This window comes from Cavia porcellus, unplaced genomic scaffold (assembly GCF_034190915.1).
Source record: "Cavia porcellus strain 051 isolate PalLab524CR breed Dunkin Hartley unplaced genomic scaffold, mCavPor4.1 scaffold_5, whole genome shotgun sequence".
Classification (NCBI taxonomy): domain Eukaryota; kingdom Metazoa; phylum Chordata; class Mammalia; order Rodentia; family Caviidae; genus Cavia; species Cavia porcellus.
In genome coordinates this window covers 25513914-25532304 of record NW_026947488.1, presented here as the reverse complement: position 1 = coordinate 25532304, position 18391 = coordinate 25513914, and the positions used below count along the sequence as shown (strand labels likewise).

Genomic DNA, 18391 nt, shown 5'->3' with positions numbered 1-18391 from the left:
CTGGCCCTGAACTCATCATGTATCCCAGGGTGGCCTCAAACTCAAGGTGATCTTTCTGCCTTAGCCTCCTAAGTGCTGGGATTATAAGTGTGCACCACTATGCCCAGCTTTTTTGATTTTTTTGAGACAAGATCTTCCTTTGTACTCCGATCTGTTCTCCTGTGCAGCTCAGGGTGACCTTGAATTTTAGTAGTCTTCCTGCTTCAGCCTTCCCATTGCTTGGATTATAGGCATGTGCTACCATGCCTGAGTTTTTATAACAATTTTAGTTGTTTTACAATATTGTACTTTGATCTTGACTTCAATGAAATGCAAATTATTTTTAATTTTAACGATCCATCATACAGTTTTTTTGGATACTTTTTTGAGTTACATATGTAAAAGATAAACTGTCATCTAGACTAAGAAATTAAAACAGGGCTGGGGATGTAGTTTACCAGTACAGCACTTACCTAACAAGTACAAGGACCTGGGTTTGATTCCTGGTACAAATAAATAAATGAATAAATAAAAGTAAAAAGAAATTAAGGCAAACATAAATGTTACCTTAGGCATACAATGACCAAATGTGATTTTTTTTTGTGGGGGAGTGTCTAGTGTCAGACTGAGTACCTCACACATGCTTAGCAAGTACTACTACTCTGTTAACATCCCAGCCCTGGATATGTTTCTTAAAACAATTTTTTAAAACTGATGTGTGTGTGTGTGTGTGTGTGTGTGTGTGTGTATAAGTTTATTTATATATTTATAATCAGTATATATATGTATAATATATATATGTGTGTATATATCTATCTATCTATATATCTATCTATATCTATATATATATATATAAAATGTGGTAAGATCTTCCTTGTCTTTATGCTTTGAAAAGTTGCTGCTTTCATGAAACTATGAGCTAAAAATCATGATGTCTTCTTGAATTTTAGGTACTTACACTGTGAAATTTTATGATGGAGTAGTTCAGACTGTTAAACATATTCATGTCAAAGCTTTTTCCAAAGATCAGGTGAGAAATATGGCTTTTTGCTTTTGTGTTATGAATAATGCTAACATTGTACTTTTTTATTTCTCTTGAATAAAGACATTGTATTTATGATGGAAAGTCTTTATTTCCTGCATATGATATAGTTTCACTAGGAATTCAAAAGTTACAAATATTTGTCTCCTTGCATCATTTCTTTTTAATACAGAATGTTTTTTATTTTTAATCTCGAGTGCTTGGATAACATTGCATGTTACCTGTTTTCTTCATCTTTTCTTAAAAAGTATTTGGTTACTTGTGTCCCCCTTCTCCCCCCGCCCCTGTCCCCAGAACTGTTACCAATCACATGGAATTTGTTAAAACACTGGAGAAAACTTGGAGCACATTTTTTTCCTCATGACCATTACTTAGTGGTTTGCCATGGATTTGGTATCCACTTACGCTAAATGTGCCTGGTTTGAGAATCTTATGTCCTGTTCACATTGTAAGCAAGTATTTGCCTGAGCATTGGGCCTGAGTTTTTAATACTCAAAGTACTGTTTATCCAGATCTGAGTTCTCTACACGTTACATACTTTCCTCATGACTTTTCCCCTTTAGTTTTTTTCTTACTCATATTTTAGTGAAATAGTTAAAGAGAAAATAGAGATCAGAATTTGGATATTAATGTTTTTAAAAACTGGTTGTTAGACTTAGCTGTTGGTATAAGATAAAATTAAGAATAAAAGATTCAATAAAAGGTTTTATTAAAACAAGTTAAAGATTTTATTGCCAGGTGTGGGCATGTGCTTGTAATCCTTCTTCAGAAGGCTGAGGCAGGAAGATCACTGAGAGTTGAAGGTCAGCCTGGGCTACGTTGTGAGTTCAGGACCAGCCTGAGCTATAGAGAGACCCTGTCTCAAAAAAAAAAAAGGGTTTATTATTGAGATGCCATAAGTTGGATTTCCTGTTGGATGGTAGTTTATGGGGACAACATCTTGTGATTTCATGACTTGTGTTTTACCCTGTGATGATCAAATGCTTCTGATCACATTTTCATAAATTCTTCCGTACTTACATTGAGGATTGAGATATACTTTAAAGGTAGCCTCAAGAGTGTTCTTGCCCTTTCCTGATTTTTCCCTTAAGAAAACTTACAAAATTACAAAGCGTTAGCCCTGATTATATTTTCTTTTTGTCTCTCAGGCATATGGGCAGACACATTGCACAAGGTTATTTTGGCCTTAAATTTGACATTTTTGTATTACATTTGTGGGATGAGTCAAATTTGCCCACACTGGAAGACTGGATCTAACATTCTCATAGAGAAAGCCAGAGTTTCAGATAAGAAAAAGTCAATAAATTGATTGATAGCACTTTGGCTAGGAGTGAATACTTGACTAGTTGAGGATTTGTGGGTGCTCACTTTTTAATTACCAGTGGATGTGTCTCACCTTATCTCATTCCTGGCTGATTGTCAAGCATAGACCTGGGTCAGTTAGACTTTTTTTTTTTTTAAATTGGTGGAGACTGATCCCAGAGACTTCGTATTGAGTTAATCCCTTTTTTAGTTTTGAGATAGGGCCTTATTAAATATGCTAGCTGAATTTCCCGGGCTGGCAGCAACTTGTAACTCTCCTGCCTCAACCTCCCATAGTGCTTAGATTGTAGTATTCATCACCACAACTTGCTTGGACTTTTTTTTTTGTACTGGGGATTGAACTCTTGACCCTGCGCTTATCAAGCAGGTGCTTGTGCCACTGAGCTAAATCCCCAGTCCCAATTTTTTTTTTTTTTTTTTTGGTATTGGGGATTGAACTCACAACCTTGCGCTTGCCAGGCGGATGCTTACTGCACTGAGCCAAATCCCTGGCTGTGGACTTGTTTTTTCAAGAGCACGTATAATGGTTTGACTAAAGATAGTTTTCATGGCAGTTTTAAAGTTCATACACACATACACACACACACGAGGGGAGGGAAGAAAGTAAGGAGGGAAGGAACGAGGTAGAGAATTAGAATAGAGTAAATTTTTTTCTGTAGAATGACTTTGCCTTAAATGTTTTTCTTTTCTTTTTTGGGGGAGGGGTGGTACTGGGAATCAAACTCAAGACCTCACTTGCCAGGCAGACACTGTGCCACTGAGCTATAGCCCTGGCCCACCCTAATTGTTTTGATGATCTATACTTCAGAAAGTTATTTTTGAACTTAAAAAAAAAAAATAGTACGTTTGCTGAAGGAAACTGAAAAGCATTAAAAAAGACAGAATAAGAACTATATAGTGTGGTGCATACCTGTAGTCCCAGCACTCAGGAGGCTGAGACAGGAGGATTGTTGCAATTTGAGATCAGCTTGGGCTAAAAAGGGAGCTCAAGTCCTTCCTGAATTTCACAGCAAGACTCTGTCTCAAAACCACCCCCCCCAAAAAAACCAAAACAAAGAACTGTATAGTCCTAATACCTAGTGTAATTTCACTTAATATTTGGTTGAATATCTTTCTGTATTTTTTGTTATAAACATTGTGTGGGTATATGTATTTGTTTCTTTTCAAAACTGGAGTCATGTGGTATATTACTGTTCTATAACTTTTTTCTCTTAGCAAAATATTTTCCCAAGTTCTTAGTATTCCCAGGGACATAACTTTCAATAATTATGTAATATTCTGCAATATGTATATAACTACCCTTTGTATAACCAGTCCTAAATGGTCATAAAGGATATTTGTAAATATAGAGGAAGACTCTGGTCATTCTCTTAACAAATTCTAAGAATTGTAATTCAAAGGTATAAGCCTTTTTTCTTTTTGAGACAAGGTCTCACTACATAGCTCAGAACTCACAGCCATCCTTTTGCCTCTGACTCCTGAGTATTGGGATTATAGGCAAAAATATAAACTTTTAGGTCTTTGGCCTGAATTGCCAATACACTCTCTTCTGGAAGGGAAACTGCAAGATTGATTGATTGATTGATTTGCAGCACTGGAGGTTGAACTTGGGGTCTTCTCATTGCATCACAAGTACCCCTGCCTTTCTCCTTCTTCTTCTTTTTTTTTTTTTAATCAGTACCGAGGATTGAACTCAATGACCATGTGCTTGCAAGGCAGGCGCTTATGCTGCTGAGCTGAATCCCCAGCCCCTTTACCTTTCTTCTTTTTGAGATAGTGTGTCACTAAATTGCCCAGGCTAGGCTCAAATGTTCAATCTTTTTGACTCATCTTTCCAGAGTGCTGAGACTACAAGTGTGCACTGCCACCCCAGTTGCTGTTTATATTTCTGCCAGTGGCTCCTGAGAGTGTCTTTTTTTTTTCCAGAATAATTTTTGTGACTTCACAAAATATTTTCTTGCTTGTTGCTTTTCTTTATGGGACAAATTAGGCTTTCATTTGCTTAGTAAGTATTAAGGTACTATTTCCTGTTTCCAGTAAAATCTGTGTGGTTGGTATATGCTAGCAGCTGAGGATCCTGTGTGAACATGATCTCTGCTTTCTCTTAGATCTCTGAAGAGAGATACATATACAAGTAAACTGCATTATACTTTCAGAAATTTTCAGAGCTTTCAAAACTGGCTTATTCTTAGATCTACTAGTATGCAAGAATTTTTTTTTTTTTTTTTTTTTTTGTCTTTTTCTTTTTTATTGGTACTGGAGATCGAACCCACGACTGCCTGCTTGCAAGGCAGGAGCTTATGCCGCTGAGCTAAATCCCCAGCCCCTATGCAAGAGTTTTAGGATGTATTTTAAAATAACTTAGGAACATGGTAGCCAACAAACAGTACTTCCTTTGAATGAATAAAACTCAGGAGTGCCTCAGGAACTTGTACTGAGCACAGCTTTTAACTGTGGTTCTTGGTTAGGTGATTTTTATTTATTTATTTTTTTGAGACAAGGTCTTGCTATGTAATCCAGACTGGCCTTGAACTTGAGATCCAGCTACATCAGCTTCCTGAGTGCTGAGATTACAGGGATATGCCAGCTGGGGTAGGCAATCTTAATAATTTTCCTATTCAACCTTCATTTACCAGTTTAGGTTTTTCTTTACACAAAAACTGAACATCAGCATTCACTGGACAACTGAGCTGGGCTTTTGAAAAGCCCTTGATCAGGGCCAGGGATTTAGCTCAGTGGCATCAGTGCCTGCCTGGTGAGTACTAGGTCGTGAGTTCGATTCCCGCTACCTCCCCCGACACATTTTCTTAGAACATATGTGTCAGAAAGAGTGCTTTCAGAAAAGGATCTTGGGTAGTTGTTTGTCCTTTTAACTGTTGTCTAATGATTTGTTCATCATCATAAGGGGGATTGCTCTTTCTCATAAGGAATTGAACATGGCAGTTGGTCTCTTTCAGTTTAGGATTGACTTCCAAACCTAAGAGTACAGGAGGATATTTTCAGTGATGTTTTCCATTATGTGACCTGGCACATGTCCTCTTAATTTCTACATTTACTTCCATAAATTTGCAAAGCGCCTCCTAATTTTATATCTGCAAGTAATCACAAAGTTTGTTTCATCGCTATTTTGCTCATTTTAGAATATTGTGGGTAATGCTAGGCCTAAAGAAACAGAACACAAAAGTCTGTCATCATCTCCTGATAAACGAGAGAAGTTTAAAGAGCAGAGAAAAGCCACAGTCAATGTGAAGAAAGACAAAGAGGATAAAGCCTTAAAGACAGAAAAGCGACCCAAGCAGCCTGACAAAGAAGGAAAGTTAATCTGTTCCGAAAAAGGAAAGGTGTCCGAGAAAAACCTTCCCAAGAACGAGAAGGAAGATAAGGAGAACATTTCAGAGAATGACAGGGAATACTCTGGAGACACCCAAGTGGATAAGAAACCTGAAAACGACATTGTGAAGAGTCCACAAGAGAACTTGAGGGAGCCAAAAAGAAAACGAGGCAGACCCCCTTCCATAGCTCCTACTGGTGAGTTTCCCAAGTGGGCTCTGCAGTGGGCAGTGCCAGGGTGGTGGTCTGTGACCTTTGTCAGTGCTTTGTATCTTCTGTACTCTCGTCTTCTGTGTGTGTGAGTTTGTCTTGTGATTTGAAACTGTTGTGGTAGAAGGATGTATCCAGGTAAGCATATTGGGGAGCTGATCTTCTGGGGTGGTGGTTAACTATCCATATACACTTCAGCTTAAGTGACCATGCTCAGTGACCTCAGGCCTTTTGCTTGTGCCTATTCAGATGACCTCAGTTTAAGAAAGCCTGAGGTTAGGAAGTAGAGAACCTGGGTTAGAAAGTAGAGTTTTAGTGAGACAGACATGAAACAGGAAAGAAGAAAATAGTTGTAGGCAAGGCACTAATAGTTGTAGCTTAGTGGTAGAGTGTGTGCTAAAAGCGTGAAGTCTAGGGCTCAATCCTGAGAACCCAAAAGAAAAAACAGAAAATGTGGTCATCAGAAGCCAGGCCCAGAACACTGGAGCTGAAGAAGCACAGATGTGTTTTGAAATTGAGCTTTCTAATTAGGTGTGATAGTGCACACCTGTAATCCTAGCGTTTTGGGAGGCTGTGGTAGGGTGATGGCAAGTTCCAGCTCAGCCTGGGCAATTTAGTGAGTTAGCAAGACCCTGTCTCAACATTAAACTTTTTTTTTTTTAAAGGGGGGGGGGAGTTTGAAGCTAGCTTAGGCTACACATCGTGAGTTCAAGGCCAGCATAAACTAAAATGTGAGACCCCCCCCATCTCAAGGAAAAGAAAAAAAATTGTGTATTAGGTTATTGTTCCCTGATGATACAAAACACAGAACCAGTCTTCCTCCTCAAACTACAGTGCTACATCAGACTTAATTTATGTGGGGAAAAGTCTGCTTTAAGAACCTTAATATAACTGGGTGTCATATTGCATGTCTATAATCCCAGCACTTGGGAAGCTGAGGCAGGAAGATCATTGTGAGTTTTAGACCAGCCTGAGCTACAAAATGAGCTCAGGAGCAGCCTGAACTGCATAGGGAGACCCTGTCTCAAAAAGACCAAACCAAACTAAACGAAACAAAGTAAAGCAAGACAACCTTAATATATTGAGTTATTATATTTCAGTGCTGGGGATCAAGCCCAGTGCCTCACAGTGCTATTCAAAAACACTAACACTGACCTGTATCTCTAGATCCAATTTATTTCAAGCAAATCTGTTTAGGACCTCCTCCCAATAAATAGCTTACTTCCATCTGAGTTATAATTTTAGAGAAAAGTAAACAGCAGATTGATTGGTCCCCGGGTGAAATGAGAGACTTTCTCTTTCAGTGATTATACCTCAGTGCTCAGTGATTTGCCTCCTGGAGCTGAGCATGTTGGACTCATCCCTAGATCTAAATAAGGCCTAGTTCTTTGCTACCATGGCAATTACTATCTGTGGCTATAGAATATTTGAAATTGGATTGTCTGAATTGACAAGGGCTATAAGTGTAAAATAAACATATGTATTTCAGATACTTAGTACCAAAAAATCCCCCACCTCCTTTATTTTCTGTTTTGGGGGTTGAGCCTGGGGCCTTGTGCATGTTAGGCAAGCATTCTGTCATTGAACTATCCTCCAGCCCCTAATAATTTTTTTACAGTGACTACATGTTAAAATGTTTTTAGATGTATTCACTTAAGTTATACATTTTTGTTTTCTTTTCTTTTTGTTTTTAGACAGGGTCTCATTATGTAGTTTAGGATGGCCTTAAAGTATGTAACCCAAGATGTCCTTGGACTTCTGTTTCAGCCTCGGTTAGTATGAGATTATAGGTGAGCAACACCAGACTAGCATAGTTTAAATAATTTGTATTCTTAAAACCCCTTCCTCCCTCCATCCTTCCTGTTCCCTCCCCTCCCTTTCCTTCTTCCCCCTTTTTCCCTCCCTCCATCCTAAATGGTACTGCAGATTGAACTCAGGGCCTTCACATTGAGCTGCATCCCAGCCTTTTTGTATTTTTTGGACACCAGATCTTGCTCAGTTGCTTAGGGTTGGTTCAGAGTTGTGATCCTCCTATCTCAGCATCCCCGAGTGCTGACATTACAGATGCACACCGGGATAATTGGCTAACTTCTTAATATGGCTCCTGAAGGTTTTTTAAAGTACATGTGGTTTGCATTTGTGGTTTTCATTGTCTATGTCTTTCTCTTTAATTTTTTTTTTTTTTATTGTCTTTTTGAGACAGGGTCTTACTGTGCAGTTCAGGGTGGCCTTGAGCTCACTTTGTAGCCCAGGCTGGTCTTGAACTTGCAAGGATCCTCCTGTCTGAGCCTCTTTCAGTGCTGGGATTGCAGGCATGCACTACCACACCTGGCTGTCTTTTTAATTTTTTGAGACAGAGTTTTTACTGTGTAGGTCAGACTGGCCTTGAAATCACTAGGTAGCTCAAGCTGGTGTTAAACTCAAGGCAATCCTCCTGCCTCAGCCTCCTGAATGCTGAGACTATAGGCATATATCACCATGCCTGGTCTGTCACTGTATTTTTTATGGGATAGCATTGACCTTAAATTTAACTGTGTTCTGCTGGACATGTAGCTCAGTAATAAAATCCTTGTCTACCTTGCATGAAACTCTGAGTTCAGTTCCCAGCAATGGAAAACAAATCCTTTTTTAAAGTTGCCTTCTTGAAAGGTTACTGGGAGAGAAGTCTTAATGCCCAAAGCATTCATAATCTGTGACTAAAGGGATTCTGTACACTGAAGTGTTACTAACTGTATGCCACTCCTAGAGAAACTGAAAAAATAATCTCTATTGTGTATTCAGATAAAGAACCTAAATTGAGAAAGTCTAGAGGTGTTTTTTTTTTTTTTGGTACCAGGATTGAACTCATGACCTTGCGCTTGTCTGGCAGGTGCCTATACAAGAAAGTCTAGAGATTTTAAGCCTGTGGTGGTGCTCCATATCATAGGATAAGTGAAGAGAGACCTTTTTATGTCAAGTGGGAAAAGGGCAGTTGTACAGGAGAGATGGAAAATGTGAGCTGCTTGAAATCTGACAAGTTATCAGCTCCATTTAGAAAATAGTGTATGTGAGACTTGAGTGTTCTGAAAGTGATTCCTCTTTAACTGTTCATGCTCTGGATTGTACTCTGGGAAATGTATATTAAGTAGTTATACCCAGTTTGCAGACTCCCTCTAAGATGTCATGTAACTTCACTGAGATAAGAAAACAAGCATTCTCTTTATTGTTTTTATTTTATGAATGCCAGATGGAATTTAATAAAGAAAGGAATTTTCCAAGTTCACTGTTAACCCTTACCTGAAGCATTTGTCAAAATAATTCTGTGTGTCAGTCCTCCCCAGTCAGAATCTCTACATTTGCATCAAGGAATGCAAGTTGTTAACAACCTTCCCAGAAAAAAGTTTGAGAAATGCTTAAGTTCTGTGTAGTGAGTACTCATTTGTATATCTTATCAAAAGGAAGAAGCCTTGCCGGATGTCTCATACGCAGTTGACCTGTCCTTTAAAAAAATTGCTTGGAAGAAGTTCAGTGATGTAGAGACTTGAATTTCCTGACTTGGTTGGGAACAGAATCTGAACTGTTTAGAGAGGGTTGTTTGTATTTGTGTTTAGCTTATAATGTGTGTGATCCAAGTTCCCACTGCTTGGAACAGAACAACAGCATGTTGGGAAGATCGAATACAGAAAAAGCTGGGCGTGAAGGTGGCCTCCTTGGAGCTCAGCCTTGTCTCTTTATCAGCCCTTTGATGGCTGACTTGAAACTACTATTGAGTTTTCCTCGCTTTCTTTTCTCCTCTTCTGTTTCCTTTCCCTTCCCCCGTCTACTTTCTTTTCTCCCCCTTTCTTCACTCCGTTGTCTGTTTTCAGGCCCCTTACCCCTGACTTCCGGCCAAGATCCCCGATTTCTTTTTTTTCATATTCTGCTTTTCAAATTCTCATTTTCTCAAAACTAGGGGAGAACCTCCACATTTTTAGGTTTAAAAGTAGAGTGCTAACAATCTTGAAGGGCTTATTGTCTTTATTGCTAACTTATGTGAAGTGTGGATCTGCTAGGACCATCAGCATTGTTGAAAACATTGACTGTGCATAGCAGTGTCCTGAGATTGGAGGTTTTTTGGTGATGGTGGTAGGTGGTAGTTATGGAATTGAACCTAGGACCTTTGCTTAGGGACATATTCCCACAGTTTTTAAAAAATTTTGAGACAAGATCTCCATAAGTTTCTAAATTGACCAGGCGAGGCTTGCGTTTGTCATTCTCCTCCCTTTTCCTTTTAGAGTGCTGGAATCACAGGCATGCGCCACCACCGCAAGCTTCTGGGATTGTTTTTAAAGAGAGTATAAATATTGACATTCTTTTTTTGACCCTCAGAATTAAAGCCAGTGATGGCTAATTTAGGAGTAGACACTAAAAACAGTAATCAAGCCTTACTTCTGTGATACACATTTTTAGAATTAGCCTGCATGGTGAATTTTTTGAGTATTTGATAGGACGTGTGTGTGTGTGTGTCTATCTATCTGCCTCTCTGTCTCTCTCTGTCTATCTGTCTCTGTCTCTCCTTGCCTGCCTCCAACCCATTCTTGGTTCCTTTTTCTTCTGGATAGGTGAGTTGGAGGAATTTGATGGTGATAAAATTTTGCCCAGGCTCTTGTTTTTTGTTTTGTTTTTTGAGAGAGGGTCTCTCTGTGTGGTTCAGTGGTTGAACTCACTGTATAGCCTAGGCTACCTCAAACTAACAGCAATCCTCCTGCCTTAGATTCTATGAGTGTTGGGATTACAGGCATGTGCCAAAATGCCTGGCACATTTTCATGTTTTTATGCAGGTTATGGTGGGGATGGTGCTTTATTTTTATTTTTTATTTTTTGTCTTTTTGAGACAGGGTCTCACTATGCAGTTCAGGCCAGCCTCGAGCTCACTTTGTAGCCCAGGCTGGTCTCGAACTCACAATGATCCTCCTGCCTCAGCCTCCCGAGCACTGGGATTACAGACGTGAGCCACCACGCCCAGTGGGTATAGTGCTTTAAAGATAGGGTTTTAGAAGAGCCTGGTCATAAGAGACACCACAGAAAGACCCAGCAGGTCAGTCTTACAAGGTGTTAGCAGTTCCTAAAGGAAGTACTTTCTCACTCATTTCTTTTTTTTTTAACCTTGAGAATGCCCTTCTCTTTAAAAGCACCATTTTTAAAGTCTGAGAATGCTGCATCTATAATTTAATATAGATATAACTTGTATATAAAGTGCAAGTCCAGACACTAAGAAATTACATACTTATTGTATGGTTTTGTGTATGTTGTAGCAGTGGATTCAAATTCTCAAACGTTACAACCAATAACACTGGAACTGAGGAGACGGAAAATATCAAAAGGAAGTGACATCCCATTAAAACGTCCTCGACTTGACAAAAATTCATGTGAGTCTCCAGTTTGTGCACATGTGGCTGGAATTTGACATTGTTCTCTCCTGTCTATTCGTGTAGGCCCTAATGATTGATTACAAGAGCTAATGTGAGTAGAACATGCTTGAATTAGGAGTTATTTCTAGAAGAAATAGAAGCTTAATTAGTGCTGGGCTCAGTGCTTTCCTATCCATTTCCACAAACTGTTTGATTTGGAAATTCAGTGGTTCAGGAAGGGATAAATTTCATATGTTGAGAGAAACTTAAAAATGCTATTTATTGATTAGAAAAATCCCCTGGTGCCTTCAAAGAGGATTTTTAAAGAGTTGTGTGAAATTTAATTGGACTTTGGAAGTTAACATGTAGACTTTCATGTTGGGAAGCTACAAAATAGAACTTAGTTGTCAAGATAGAGACATATTTTCATGCCATGAGTCTTCAGTTATACAAAATTTTGTCCTAGTAGAGATAGTGTGTTAGTTATCTTTCTCTAGGAGAAAGTACAAAATATCTGATCCTCAAAATGGAAGAAGGAAAGGTTTATTTAGGTCTCTGTGGAGGTTTTAGTCCATGATCCGCTGGCTCCAAGCCAGGGTGGCATGGCACTGGGGCAACACTTAAAAGGCAGCAGCCGGAAAAAGCAGCAACCAGAGCAAAATGGGGAGAACAAACCTCTCTTCCTCCCTTGTATTGTAAGCATGCTACCCATGTGCCTCCCACACCTGCTCACCAGAGCTAGTGTAGCATTCACCCCTCTGTGTCCTGGGATCCTGGCTCCCTTTTGAGTCTTTTGGTTATAAAATTTCTAAGCTTCCACGTTGATGCAGTGTATCAACCATAACAGAGAGTTTTGTCTGTGTAAAACTACCAAGTAGGAAAGGATATTAATGTAACATTCCAGACCTGTCTCTATAAAATTCTTATAGAGGCAACTCCCATCAATTATTTACTAGTGGCAGAATTATTTGTTAGTCTCTGAACTACAATTTTCTTAATGGTTTCTAGCCCAGGAAAAGTCAAAAACCTGCTCTGAAAAAGACTTAGCCAGGAGACGGTCTTCTAGGCTATCCACTAATGGGACCCATGAGGTCCTAGATCCTGATTTGGTTGTACCAGATTTGGTTGATACAGTTGATGCAGATCCTCTACAAGACACATCAGCTAGTACAAAGGAATCCAAAGAAGGTGAGTCTGATCTGTTCTGGAATTGTTTTCCCAACCTGTTGCTTGTCTAGTGAGAAATTGAGAACCAATCAAGTCATTATGTGTTGGCTTCCAGAAGTATTAAACTGTGTTGAAATCAAATTATTGAACGGTCCCCAGCATTCATGTAATACTTTGTTTTTCACTGAATATTTGATATACTTTCTGAATGCATTTGTGCTCAGGTTTGCTTACTTTGTGCAGGTTGTGTTGAAGGTACATTGCTTCAAGAACCTGGTTTTTGTGTTGTCATCTCATTCCATGCTTTTTTTTTTTAATTGTCATTTCTAGGAATTTCCCTTTTCATTGTGTCCTCCTTTGAGATATTCACAGCCCTGGCTATATGTTCAGGAACCTGTGAGTGTAGTCTTATATATTGTTAAATGAATAGCTTCCTCTAATAGGTTCCTGACTTTAGTCTATTATTGGGTTTTTGGTTTCCAGATTTATATGTGTGTATATACTCTCTACCTCTTTTTTTTTCTTCTAGATCAGTTGAAATCTCCTTTGGAAGCTGGCCAGGTCTCATCTGTGCTAACGTGCCACTCCTTTGGGGATGGATTAGGGGCTGCAGGCTTGGAGTTGAACTGCCAGTCAATGGGAGAAAACACTATGAAAACTGAACCAGCATCTCCTCTTGTAGAGTTAAAAGGGATTTCGACTGTGGAAGGTTCATATTTAGCGTTTACTATATCTGTTTGTCTATCTACCTATCTAGCTACTTATCTTATGTTTTTGCTTTAATCTAAAAGAAAATACTTTTCTAGTGACTTTTTAGCTTTTTATTAGTCTCTTAATTTAAAAATTATTTTTAATTAATTAATTTTGAAATCCTGGGGTTTGAACTCATAGCTTTCACAGTGAGCTGTATTCTTAATCCCTTTTTTAATATTTTGAGACAAGGTTTAATTAAGTTGTTTCCCAAAGTGGGGTCAAACTTGTGACTTTCCTCTTTCAGCCTCCCAGAGTGCTAGAGCGAGCCACCATGCCCAGCTAATCCCTTATTAATGCTATTCCCTTTTCTTTTCTGATTTGGGTGATTTGTGTTCATGTTCTTTTTTAGTTACTATCAGTTTGGTTGATAATTTCAAAGAACTAAACTTTTATTTGAATTTTCTCTATTACTTGTTTTTTATGGTGGATACCCCTGTAATCTCAGAACTCTGAGAGGCTGAAATAGGCAGATTGCACCGTTAAGCCCAGCCTTGGCAGTTCATCAGTTTAGTAAGACCCTATCTCAAAATAAAAAACTAAAGAACAGGCTGGGTATATAGCTCAGTGTGAAAACTCTGGGTTAAATATCCGGCAAAACTCTCCTCCCTCATTGTGGGTTTGTTTTGACTTTTAAAGTTTTTTTGGCCCCTTAGCTCAGCAGTTTTAGATCTTTTATACTTTCTAGTATAAGCATTTATGGTTCTAAATTTCCTGTGAAGCACTATTTTAGCTACATCTTGCAGATTTTGCTCAGTTGCATTTTTTATCTTTTTTTGTTGGTTTTTTTTGGGGAGGGGGATGTCCTGGAATGGAACTCAGGCCCTTGCATATGCTAAGCATACATTTTACCACTGAGCTATATTCCTTGGTAATATGTTGCATTTCTCATTTTGATTCAGTTCAAAGTATCTTCATTTATGTGTTGACTATGAATTATTTAAAAAATGTTTCATTTTAGTTATGTTTATTATTATATGTTTGCAGTACATATCATATTCATTCTGGTGAGCTAGGACGTATACATTTTTTAAAAATCCTGTCCTTTTTTATTTGTATGAGAAATTTTTATAGCCATTTTATTATAACTGGTTTCTGGTGCAGTTTCTTTGTGGTCTAAGAACATACTTTGTGGTTCAGCCTCTGTGAATTTCTTGAGACTTGCAACATTTAATGTAAACTACTTATATCTTGATGAATCTTCCTTTTGTACCTGAAAAAAATGTGTTCTACCATTTAGTGTGTTTGTTCATTATCTGTCACCTATGCCCTAAGTAGTTGATGAGGTTTTTCAGATAATTATTTCCATGGATTTTTTTGTTTTTCTGGTCCAGTTATTTCAGAAGTCAGTCAAATACTTAATGATTCTGTTGTGCTTTTTATTTATTTTTGGTGATGCTGAGATTGAACCAAGGGCTTATGGCACATTAGGTAAACACTTTCTAATGAAGCACATTTCAGCCCAGTGATTCTGTATTTTAACACTGACATCCTGAAGACTATTAATATTACCCATCATGAGATCTGTACTTTATACTAAATTGAAATCTTAATTTATATATTTTAAGAGTATATTGTTGTTGGTTTCTTTTTTGGGGGGGGGTGATACTAGGGATTGAACCCAGGGCTTTCACACTGAGTTCTGTGCTTGGCTTGTTTTAATTTTTGAGAGTGGATCTTGTTAAGTAGTTATGTTGCCCAGGCAGGGCATGGACCTTTTTCTTCCTGCCTCAACCTCTCAAGTGCTGGGATACAGGCGTGTTCCTCTACTCTCAGAAAGAGTATAAATTTTAAATTCTTATTCCAAAGAAAGAAAAGAAAAAGGAAAAGAAAACAGAAAGAAAGAAATGTGTATATGTATTTAAAAAATATTTTTTTTTTTTGAGACAGGCTCTCACTGTGTACTTTAGGCTGGCCTTGAACTCACTGTATAGTTCAGGCTGGCTTTGGACTTGCAGTGATTCTCCTGCCTCAGCTTCCTTACTGTGGGGATTGCACGCATGTACCACGATGCCTGGCTGGTGTAGCTCAATGTTAATAGTGCTTGTATGGCATTGTGCAGAGTCTTCGTTTCAATACCCATTGTTTCAATCAAGAGTTTCATGTCATTGAAATAGTTTTGTTTTTCATGGATTTATGACTTGTGTACCATATTAACTATATGTTTACAGAATTTCATACCTTTCTTGGGATTACTGCAATTTTGGTGGGGGTCGTTTAATTAATTTTTTCATCTTGGCCAGAGGCTAAGTAGTTAACATAAATGTTGTAGGAGAGCAGCCATTTGAAAACTGGAGTCTTCTTCCAGCTTGTCTCTACATTCAGTTGTTAGAACGAAACCAGCACAAATCTTTCTCTTCAGTGAACTCAGAGAAATCAGTAGTATAACTATCTTAACTATTTTTTATAAACATATACCTACACATATACATGTTTTTTTCTTTAAGATTCTCACACTAATGAAACAGTACAATGTTTACACATGTGTGTCTTGTTTATTTCACTGAGTATGCTCTCTAATTGCATCTGTTTATAAAACTTTCTTTTTTTTTTTTTTTTTTAATTTTATTTAAGGAGAAAAGGAAAAAAAAAGCAGGGAAAGGGTACAAGTTATACAGATTTACAGAAAAAAAATGAACAGTAGGAAATCACTAGTTAATGGATTACATATTGTCATCTTCGAAATAATTGTTCAAGTCACAAAATTAAAGCTTGTAAAGTGGACATTCCATCAACGATACTGCAAACAGTTCTGTTCATTGATCCAATAAAACTCTGTGATATCATTTTCTATCTTATACACTTAAATATACATGCAGTTATATAGTTTGGAGCACTTTCTTTTCCTCTCTTTTGTACCATGACTATTACACATTTTGGGTTTCATTGCTCCTTTTGTACCATGACTATTACACATTTTGGGTTTCATTGCTCCCACGGTTCTTATTACTTTTTTGGAAGAGAGTAAAACCAAATGTGACATAAAAGAACAGAATCGGTCAAGGCAAAAGGGTGGACATAATAGATAATGTAAAAACATAATACAAGGTGATCAACAATGGTTACTATAATGCCTCCCGCTATCTCTAATAGAATTGCCTATATCGTTAGTTATAATACAATTGAACAAAACAGTAAAGAATAAAACCAACAAAACCAAAACATTGGAGACATTGTAGGTCTTCAAAAGTAGATAAAAGTCAACAAGAATGGGCGTCATAATGAATCTCATTATCTTCACAGCTGATGCCTAAACTTTCGAACCTGATACTATCCAGCAAAACAGAATAGGGGAACATCAGTTAAAAACCAGATGGTGAGAGTAATACAGGGCTTTAAATCAAAGTAATGAAAAGTCAAAGTGGGTTACTATAATATATCCTGCTATTTTTTTCCTTTAATTAAAAGGATAAAGATAAAAAAGTAAATAATGGAGTGGAGATTGAGATAAAAGAGGGCATAACAACGAAACAGCGCAGATCAAAACATAACCATTTAAGCAGAATAGTGTTTCACCACCAGATAATTCTAACCTAAAAGTAGTTACTATATTGTCTTTTTTTGAAATCCTTGAGTACAACTTCGTATACTGTAGCATTAAGTATATCAAAACGATGTAAAACCATTCAAGAGAATGACAGCATTACAGAGTATTTAGAATTGACTAACAGAAAATGAATAATGGTTTCTGTATAATCTCCTTGTCTTTACAAGGTTTTTGCTTATACTATCGTACATAATAAAATCCAGTAAGATACAACCTATTTAGACCATTGGAGACAGAAGGACAAAAGCTAGATGAGACTTCAAAACAAGATGATACTAAATCAGTATTACCTATTAAGATGTCATTTTCTCCAAAATAGCTATTCCTATCATCCAATCTTCTCTGCCTCATTTCTGTTGAGCTCTTTTTCTGTCAGTAGCTGTCAGTTTGTCTTCTTCATTTTGTTCTCTGCTCCATTCGTTGTGGCCTCCCTGCCATTATTTCTGGATTCTTTGTATTTTTCTTTTTTTAGAATATCCTGCAATACTCTCTGTAGAGTTGAATTGGTGGTTGCAAATTCCCCCAGTTCCTCTTTATCCTGGAAGCACCTTGTTTTTCCATCAATTTCCAGGGACAGTTGTGCAGGATATCTCAATCTTGGCTGGAGATTATTATCTTTCAAAGCTTGAATTATTTCCCCCCATGCTCTTCGTGATTTGATGGTTTGTGCCGAGAAATCTGCTGTAATTCTGATGGGTGTTCCCTTGTAAGTGGTCTGTTTCTTGTTTCTGACAGCTTTTAATATTCTGTTCTTGTATTGAATTTCTGGAATTTTTATTATTATATGCCTGGGTGTTGGTCTGTTTGGGTTGTAGGTAGCTGGGGTCCTGTATGCCTCATACATCTGAGTATCTTTACCTTTTGCTAAATTAGGAAAATTCTCCTGGATTATTTCTGTGAGTAGCTTTTGTAGTTCACTTGTTTGTGTCCCTACTTCTTCTTTTATGTTCTTAATCCTTAAGTTATGGATCCTCTTATCATCTTCTTGTCTTTGTATTATTGCTGTTTGTTTCTTTGTTATTTTTAAGAAGTTTTTCATTTCATTCTCCCATATTACAAGTCTGCCCTCCAGTTCAGATAGTCTGTCCTTAGTTTCTTTCAAGCTGTTATGCCAGTCTTCTATAGACTTCTTAGTATCTTGGTAGTCCCTTTGAACCTGCTTCACGTATTCTATGGTTTCTCTGTTTTCTCCATCAAACAATTCTCCCCTTTTTTTCTGTTCTTCCATTCCACCGCCTGTTTTTTCTTGGGTGGTACTTAGCATTTCTCTAACTATTCTGTATACTTCTAGCTTCAGGTCGTTGATAACTTCATTCCTGAATTGGTCTATGAGGCTCTCTATATGGTGCCTTATGTATATTGGTGCGGTGTCTGCTATTGCCTGTTTCTCAGAATTGGGGGCCGAGGAGCCTTTCTTGTTGCTGCCTCTTCCCATGCTGCCTCTTCTTCTCTGTTCCTTATATATGCAAGCTTATATAAGAGGCCCAGCTTCTCTCCCAGTCAGCCACAGCCTGATCGAATTGCGCCAGTTAGGTGTTCCCGCTCACCGCTGCGCACCAGGGAGTTACGGACCAGGCAGCCTACGCGGGAGTCGCCCCTCTGGGCCACCGTCAGGCTCTGGGATCTGGGTTGGGACAGCCTACCAGGTCCGCCGGCAGCGTCACGCAGGCCAGG

General features: G+C 38.1%; 1 protein-coding gene across 7 annotated transcripts in view; it reads left to right on the top strand.

Moving 5' to 3' along the window:
- Phf20 (PHD finger protein 20) overlaps nt 1–18391 on the top strand; it is a 146033-nt gene that overhangs the window by 64857 nt on the left and 62785 nt on the right. For 4 of the 7 annotated variants that reach the window (XM_003467814.5, XM_063248435.1, XM_013150271.3 and 1 more), the window contains 5 exons: nt 930–1009; nt 5485–5872; nt 11158–11271; nt 12262–12441; nt 12950–13129. In XM_003467814.5, the coding sequence (XP_003467862.2) occupies nt 930–1009; nt 5485–5872; nt 11158–11271; nt 12262–12441; nt 12950–13129 (942 nt within the window). The remainder of the gene's footprint in view (nt 1–929; nt 1010–5484; nt 5873–11157; nt 11272–12261; nt 12442–12949; nt 13130–18391) is intronic. The other 3 variants (XM_013150274.2, XM_063248436.1, XM_063248434.1) reach the window with 2 other exon arrangements.